The sequence below is a fragment of the Misgurnus anguillicaudatus genome, chromosome 24 (genome assembly GCF_027580225.2).
Source record: "Misgurnus anguillicaudatus chromosome 24, ASM2758022v2, whole genome shotgun sequence".
Lineage (NCBI taxonomy): Eukaryota > Metazoa > Chordata > Actinopteri > Cypriniformes > Cobitidae > Misgurnus > Misgurnus anguillicaudatus.
In genome coordinates, this window is record NC_073360.2 from 43,568,162 (window position 1) to 43,577,570 (window position 9,409).

General features: G+C 38.8%; 1 protein-coding gene across 1 annotated transcript; it reads left to right on the plus strand.

Moving 5' to 3' along the window:
* Window positions 1–797: 797 nt before the first annotated feature.
* Window positions 798–9,409, plus strand: LOC129437132 (uncharacterized). Its single transcript, XM_055195305.2, has 2 exons — window positions 798–1,187; window positions 8,043–9,409. Exons 1-2 carry the CDS (start codon window positions 935–937, stop codon window positions 9,206–9,208), a joined length of 1,419 nt encoding a protein of 472 aa, XP_055051280.2. The 5' UTR covers window positions 798–934; the 3' UTR covers window positions 9,209–9,409.

A 9,409-nucleotide genomic window follows, 5' to 3' on the forward strand; every position in this document is an offset into this window, starting at 1 on the left:
TTAAAGTTTACATAATTATTCAGCATTTTGTCAGTCGTCTTATTCTTTCTAGGAAAGTTAAAGGACCTGTTATTGCATTGATATCATCTTGTCCAGATGCACAGTGTGATATGTTAGCACAATAGAAATGAACTGCAAGAGCTTGTTGAGGGATAAAGACTGCTGAGAGGAACACCACTATTTGAGTATAGGTTGCATAATTGACAAGTTTGTCACACTTTCACTGCACAGACACCATATATTGTATAACAGGTTTCTTTTTACTTTATCAGTATTTTAATGACAATCACAGTTGAATGTAATGTGGTAATAAAAAAGGAAGAAAGTCATTGTCCAGTTATACAGATAAAAATAAAGGCTTTAAACTTCAACTGCACTTTTCATCTGCATATTAAAGAGAGGCTCCTACTAAAAAATTGGCTCCTTTAAAAAAAAATTATTTTACGGGAAAAGGGAAACTGTAGAATTCATAATCTTAAAACAGAAGTTATATGATAAAAATAGAAAATACCAACCTACCAGGGATGATAGAATAGAAACAGTTTTGCTACTGTATTTGTATATAGCCATGTATTTGTAGTAAACAAATGGCAATCAAACAGCTAAAGTGTATGTTTATTTTTCACAAGGGAGGATAAGTAAACCTGATTATGAATTTATGAACTTTAGACTGCTAGCACTGAAATCACGATCCCGACATTCCAAAGTCATACCTCCTCACTTGTTTAGCTAAATCTTTTGTAAAGCTGTGAGCGTCTTCTGTCTCCAGTACAGCAGGAGGCGCTGCAGCTCTTTAGTCCGCAAATAAACTCACTAAAGAAAGAAAGAAAGAGCGCGCGAGTAATGTGTTTGTGTATCATCAGTGTTTTTCTCTCTTGCGTGTTTCATTGAGTGTAAACAGAGTCTTGTCTCTGTGTATTTTAGTGTTGAGACGATGCGGGACACTACAGTGTGTGACAGTAAACAGAGCTTACAGGAGGATCAAACCTCCACAGAGTCTCTGGATTCTGTCTGTAACGCTGGAGAACAGCAGCAGATCCTGCAGACCAAACTGAAGATGTGTTCAGTCAAACTCATCGACTGCACGAACCTCATGATGAAGATTAAAACTGAACCCACAGAAATCAAAACTGAATCCACAGAAGAGGAAGATCGCAGTGAGGAAGATGATGATTTTATTCCTTCAGGTATGTCTCCTTATAATTATTGTCGTGTTTTTTTACATGTTTTTTTTACACTTTTAACTGTCATGTGAGCACCTATTTTGGGTTTTCAGTCACAAACTCGCTAATCAAAAGCCCCAAAAAATGTAAATTTTAAAGGAGTTTAGGTTTATTGAGGAACATGCATGTTAGCTTAGTTCACCCCAAAATGAGAATTTTATCATAAATCACTTACGTCTGTGTCGTCCTAAACCCCCAAGTGCTTCTATTCTCTTCAAAACACATTTTTAGATATTTAGGATGAAAACCGGCAGCCCAGCAAACACAGAACGTTCCTATATGGTATTTGGTTATTTTTTTGGGAACCAAAACCTCCCTGCTAAAAAATGATAGCAATCAACACAGAAATTCTATTGGATGAAATGGTTTTAAATGGAATTTTTATTGGTTGTAATGGAAAATATAATGGTCTCTACTGGTATGTGTTGCGTTATTGGATGATTTTTGTGCCAATAAAAATAAATGCAAATTTCAAGAAAAGAACGAACATGTTAAATGAGAATAAAGAAAACCCAGCTAACATTTTTTGGTTGCCAAAACGTTTTCCTAACGTTAGTTTTTTGTTCTAAAATTGTTCCCCTAACGTTAGTTTTTGGTTCCCATAACGTTAAGAGAAGCAGACAAGAAATTCAATACAAACACACTATAACGTTGCTGGACACGCCCATAGGGTCGCCAACGGTCACTTTCGCTCATGTCGCCAGAAGTCGCCCGGTTTCCATTGAAATGAATGAGATCGCGTCGCTCTGCTACTGCTGGCTCTCTGAATGGGGCGTTAGGTTACTGCTCGAGCTGTGCCCGGAGCACAGGAGATCGGCGCATTTCTGCGTGTTTATTGTAGCACTTCCACTCATGAAACAACAAGTGAGAAAATTTTTGGGGGGTTATTGTGTTTCCAGCCGCGCTGAAAACGCGTTCTGATGGTGTACTGGTAGCACAGATTGATACTTTTTTGTGACCAAGAGAGAACAGACGTTTCTCAATCTGAAGGCTGCAAGTACCTCCGGAGGTCGCGGCTGTAGGCTATATGTCATCAAGCCTGGTTTATTATTTTTTTAGAAATTTGCAAGTCATAAGCATATTACAACAATCTATGATTAACAAAGAATAATAGTCAACTTTATAATTGTTAATTTTATAAGTCTTCATGACGTATGCAGCTTGTAAATTCGACCTCTGGAGGTCTTCAGCTTGAGAAATGGCCAAAATCTTTCCTCATTACTCAGCCAGCAGGTCATCACTGATATATCAGTTGCCTTCCCTTGCAAATTAGCGCATTAACTCGGCGTCTGCTGGCTGTTTGCGTTAATACGAACCTTAAGGCAAGGCAATTATTTTTCATAATTTGTGAGGTGCACACCACCGTGGGGCGCACTTCCCGACCGCCGGTTGACTCCACCACGGTGGTGCGGTGGTTATTACAACCGTCCCAGCAGTGGCGGCTGGTGCTAAAAAAATTTGGGGGTGGAGGGCGCAAACACACTCAAAATCAAACTTTAATGCAGTACTCTTAATAGCCATTTATCAGGTGATGAGTATCATTAGCATTAAATGCTGAAAATGTTACAGTTGAAATCAAACGCACGAAATAAATATACTATGAATCTGTAATGAACTAATATCAAGGTAATCATTTGATCTCAATTTGACCATCAAACAAAGACAGGGCGAATATCAGAGCCAGGGAATCCCTGTCAGAGATGTAGCCCAGAGAGGGTGGTGGTCAGCGGGGCGAGTGAACACGGACGTCCGCTCATGCTCTGGTTCTCATACGCACCCAATCTTACTAGGGATGCTCCGATCAGGATTTTTGCAGCCGATACCGATCACCGATTTGTAATATTCGTGATCGGCCAATACCGATTTTTTTAAAGCTGATATGCAAGCTCTTTGATGACTGTAATTGTTACAATTTTTCTAAATAAAATAATACCACGGATGTTGCCTTTGTTATATTACTTGCAGTAATAATTAGGTATATTATTGTTTTAATAGAGACTCAAATAAATAAGCACAACAAATATTTATTCTGCAAAGAGAAATTTAAAGGCCCGGGTATACTTTTTTCCGCGTCCGGCTCGCGCGCGCACGCGTCCGCGAAGCTTTCCGAGTATACTCCGCGCGGCCACACGCGGATGGCCGCGTTCGACACTATACGCAATACAAATGATTTCTTATTCAAATTATTAGTCTAACAGGCTGTCAGGACAGCACTGATTTGGCGACATTTACAGTACATTAAAACATTAGGATAGGTGAAGAAAAGTAACTGATCCACCATTGCAAACAGAGTTTAGAACAAACAAGAAGACAACAAAGAACAGGAATCAAACAAACATGCTCCAGTGCTTTCTGTTCTTGGAAGAAGTAAAAGTTAAAGAAGAAAAACGATAGTGTGTGTGCAAAATGTTGTCTATTTCCTTTGTATAATTGTTTATAGTGGAGTGTCCTGTCTAAATATTTTAACGCGCATGCGCTGTTGTACGCGGACTGTACGCGCACTGTCCGCGCGGTCTCAAATTTTGGGCTGCACGCAAACGGTCCGCGCGGCCGGCCGCGGACCCTCTTGATGACGAAAATGACGTCATGCGGACGGCGCGCATACGCGGACGTCCCTAGTATACTTTCGGCTTAATATGGCTTTAAAAAGGCTTATGTCTCCTAAAAGTACTGAAAATAAAACACTTCACAGACTTTACTATTAATTAAATATACACGCATTCGTATGAAGTATAAAAATTCTTTAGTCAAGAGCAGAGAGTAATTTTATTGAGAGATAAATTAGGTTACTGCAGCTTTAAGACGTGAAAGAGAGATCGCTCTGTTCACGTGCACTGATGACAGGCTGCTGTGTGTGTGGGCGCCGGCTGAACGCAGACAAGCAGCTGTGAGGAAAATAAAAGTTTAAATGCTCAAAACTTTAAGACGCATGCAAATAAGAAACTTTTGGCATGAGGATGCAATTGTCCGTGATAGATATGTGTTGTATACGCTGTTTGATGGGGTTGTGAAGACGCCTCGCGCTGTTTACCGGAGCGCATCCTCATAGAAAATACGCATATCTCTGTAAAGGCAAAGAGAGACAAATCTGCACGCTGCACATGAGCAACAGGTTGTAAAAATGCTCACGCTACGTAAAAAATGTCTTTAATTGCAGCCGCATTCAGGATCCTTTTGATGACAAAAGTTAACAGAAAGATCGGCTTATGAGATCGGCAGATTTAGCGAGCACTGATCGAGTCATTTAATGCCATTATCGCCCGATACCGATCGGCGGCTGATCGATCGGAGCATCCCTAAATCTTACTAAGCAAACGTTCAAACAGGCGCAATCTTTACTAATCGTCTGCAGATTTAAATATAATACATAAATATTCTCGACTGCACTAATCTGAAAACTACACTTTGTGACCAAGAAACGGTAATATAAAGAAACGGCTACTCCCTCCATTGAGTTATTGTGAGATTCAAAGCAGCCCAAAGTGTTACCTGTCATTCTGGCCGCTCTCCAATCCGTGGCGGAAGAAAGTAGTTCCCAAACAAAGAGGCTTTTAAAATTACTCCGTTGTTGTTTTCTAGTTTTCTTTTGTCAAACGTTTGCCGTCGAACTGTTGTATAAAAGCAATATCGCTCTCGGAGTCGTGTGATATAGGTTTATATCATCACGGCTGTGATTGCCTTCGTGATGAGAGAGCTATATCACACTCCTACTCGAGCGATATTGCTTAAATATATATATATATATATATATATATATATATATATATATATATATATAAACTTGAATCATTGACAGTTTTACGAGAATAACGTTATACGGGACTTATTGAAAAGGTAAACTTATGGAGTTATTGTATATTAGCTATACAGTAAGTTATGTACTTCATAAATTAATTAGCAACTTGCCATTAAGAAGACAATGCTTGACTAACAACATACTGATGTAGGCTAATGTGTAATGTAGCCTACTGCACATCGTTTTATAACACCCACAGTGTTCGGCGCAGAATTTAGACTTTTATAAAACTGAAGCGTCTGCTCTCAAATGAATCAATTGCTCTGAAATGAACATTTTCAGTAACAACACAAGCAGCTGTAAACTCATACTATTAGTGTGCACCTGCGCATCAGTTTAAACGCTTCAGTTCTCCGCCTCACGTCATTTCTAACGTATTTATAACAACTCACAAGTGGAAAAAAGAGACGGATTAAAAACATCATATGTAATGTATTGTATGTAATTATTAATACCAGTGACTGAAGTGAAGGGGGGTTGGCTGGTGTTACTACACAGTGACCTGGGTCACCAGTACCAAAACAGTGGAGTGCCCTCTGCTGGACAAATAAGTACTTGCTTCATTCAAAAGCATTTCTTTGTTCTGTGAAAACCTTTCATATCGGCTGCATATCTACGGCTGTTACGCCAATACAGATATATCTGCGACATGCTCATATCGGCCGATAAAATTGCAAAATGATAAATCACTCGGGGAGGGGCAGCAACATGGGAGAGTGACTGGATGCGCTGTAGACGTAATCATCAGTGCATCATATTAACATAATTATATTTAAATTTCCCAATCGCGCCAGTGCGACCTTTAATAAAACGTAGTCGCATAGGCAGGAAAAATACTTGCAAAACGTGACTATTTACTCTCAGTCTGGAGCCCTACCCCTTATTCAAACATTGTAAACAATACTAAAACAGCCTGTACAAAATGTGCAAATTACTTGCCAGCGTATTCTGTGTCTGTACGCTGACCACTCCGTTTGTAGTAGGGCTGGGCAAAAAATTTATAGAAAATTAATTAATTAATCGATTAATCGTTTTTTTTATGTGGTCGATTCAAAATCGATTCTCAAACAGCAGGTTTTTAATTTTTTCTTTCATATTTATTTCCGCAAACATTGAAAACAAGATTAATGTTAAACTAATTACTAGTCTTCAATAGATTTTACCCTCTTTTTTGCCTTGCGCGATGTTACCAAGGATCACCCACCAAATCTTGCAGACACTGTGAGCGTGAACAGGAACAAATATTGGTAACTATTCTGATTAATAATCTCAATTCAATTTTATTTATATAGCGCTTTTCACAAAAGTCATCTCTAGAGATCGACCGATACTCATTTTTTTAAACCGATGCCGATAACAAATATTTGGATGCTTATGTGCCCGATAACCGATATGCTGAACCGATTTTTATTTACTGTTATACTGTTTTTGACATAATTACTACAACACTACTGAACTGAACAAACCCTTATAATAATAATAATCATCATCACAACCACTCCCTCTTTGCATACAAAGTTATAAATAGAGGGGTCTGAAAGAGTGAAGAATAATATTATTTAATGAATAATGTAGAAACTATATTCCCAATACATGGACCATTCCAAACACCCCTATCATTTCATCAGAAATGGACTGATCCAAAGGTCACGCTGCGGTTGGCAGCAGGAGAGAGAGAAAAGTATAGCGGAGTTGGCTGCTTGTTATAGAGTAAAACAGGTGGATTAAGTGCCTTTCTTGGGATATAATATGGTTGTTTTGACCAGCAACATGTTAGCCTTCAGCAGTCCAACAAGTAGTTAGCAAAGAGGTTTTACAAATAATATCACTGACTGGAATACTACATTCAGGAAAGTAACAAACAAAACGGCTTTTATATCACTGAATTTCTTAACTGGTAATGTTATTTGATGTCAGCGCTGTTATCTATGCATTTACTCACGCATTAACTGCATCAAACTGTGACCGCTTGCGGAGGTAATAAATAATTAATTAATATCCACAGACATTTATATAGATATTTTAGCAAAATAATGTTTATCTGGTAAATTTTAATATAACTTAGGGTAAATCTTGTTAAAAGCATCAGCCTTCAACCCCGGTAATGAACAGCACGTGATTTTGTGAGTTCGTCTCTATTCTTGGACAAGCTGCATACATTGCTTGTAATATATCAACTTATGTAACACATACATTAATGCACAAATAAGATGCTTTGCATATGAGGCATTTATAACACAAGTATACTCAAAGACCTTTTAATGAAGTCGCGTCACTCCACCGTCATATTTGCTGTGCACGCTGCTGCTGCTGTGAGCTCCTCTCCTCAGATGCGTCCAGCGCGCAATTCTCTCGTTTATCGGTCAATCCGATATTACAAAACCGATATCCGATCATCGGAAAATGCTCAAATATCGGGGAAAATATCGGAAAACAGATATATCGGTCCATCTCTAGTCATCTCCCTTCACTTTATGCCTTCACGTCCACCCGATTACCTCATAAACAGTTAAAGATTGCCTACGAGCTTCTCCTCATGTCCATACAGTAATTTCTCTACTGTGCGACAGAAAGTCGCAAGTTATGACGCAATCGTTAGCCTATTTTTACAAAAACTGCTTCTACTGGGACATAATGTAAGATACATGGTAAGGGAGCCTTTAATACATTTTCGTGTTTCTTTAGAAATAATTAATGGACAAATGGAGTCTTTAAACGCATCAGATGTAAAGTTAATTGCGTCAAAGTGACGCCAAAATGAATGGGGGTCAATGGAATGCTAACAGCAGGTGGGGGTCAGCTAATCAATGGCGGAACCCAGGGAAGCTTCAATAAAATATGAAACCCTGCACCCCTGAATCAGTCTCCCTGACGACCACTAATGGAAAATAGCGCATGCATACAGAACGCAGCCTTTTTAACACACACTGAACGACCAAGGAGGAGAAACAATTGAATAAAATTGTTCATATCTGTGTAAATAAGAGTGAAAAGACAATTTAATTGTTTCATGTTTCTTTCAGGTGTGGATATAGAAATAACGTCCTCAACATCAAAAGAGCGACTGACAGCACAAACTCTTTCCTGCATCACCTGTGGAAAGACATTCAGGTCACAGAGACTTTTAGAGAGACATGAGAGAAAACACACAGAACAGAAACTTTTCAACAGATCTGAGATCAGCTTTACTACCTTACAAAAGAAGAAACTTCATTCAGAAGACCACAGAGAGAAGAAGAAGAAGAAGCAGTTTCACTGTGAGCAGTGTGGGAGGATTTGTGTCTCTTCCTCTAAACTAAATGTTCACATGAGGACACACACTGGTGAAAAGCCTTTCTACTGCACTGAATGTGGATATTACTTCAGAACCAAAGAAAATCTTAAAATTCATCAGAGAATTCACACTGGAGAAAAACCTTTCCAGTGTCCTCACTGTGAGAAGAGATTTGGCTGTAATTATAAACTGAAGACACATGTGCTTTTACACACCAATGAGAGACCGTATCAGTGCAGTGAATGTGACAAAACCTTTAGGGATTCAGGTTCATTAAAATCACACCAGAATATTCACTTTAAAGAGAAACTCTATCAGTGTTCACACTGTGATAAACGTTACAGTTATAAATGTCATCTGATAACCCATCAGAGACGTCATACTGGAGAGAAACCTTACGTCTGCACTCATTGTGGAAAGAGCGTCTCTAGTTCATCTCAATTAATAGTTCATCAGAGAGTTCATACTGGAGAGAAACCTTATCACTGTACTCTCTGTGGGAAGAGTTTTAGTCTAAAGGCTACCTTACTAAGTCACAAGAGAATTCATACAGGTGAAAAACCTTTCAAATGTTCTCAGTGTGACAAGATGTTTACTTGTTTAAGTAACTTAAAATACCATCAGAGAGTTCATACTGGAGAGAAACCTTATCACTGTAGTGTCTGTGGGAAGAGTTTTAGTGTAAATGCTACATTACTAAAGCACAAGAGAATTCATACAGGTGAAAAACCTTACAAATGCTCTCAGTGTGACAAGATGTTTGCTTATTCATGTTCCTTAAAATCCCATCAGAGAGTTCATACTGGAGAGAAACCTCATTACTGTAGTGTCTGTGCGAAGAGTTTTAGTCATCACTCAAACTTCCTAAGGCACCAGAGACTTCACACAGGTGAAAAACCTTTAAAATGCTCTTAGTGTGACAAGACGTTTGCTCAGTCAGGTTACTTACAAGCCCATCAGAGAGTTCATTCTGGTGAGAAACTTTAAAGCTGAAGGTATACTAGGGACACATGCATGATGTCATTTTTGCAACAGCGCATGCGTGAGAAAATATTGAGACCGGACACCCCACTACAAACAATTACACAAAGGCAATAAACAGCATTTGCACACACA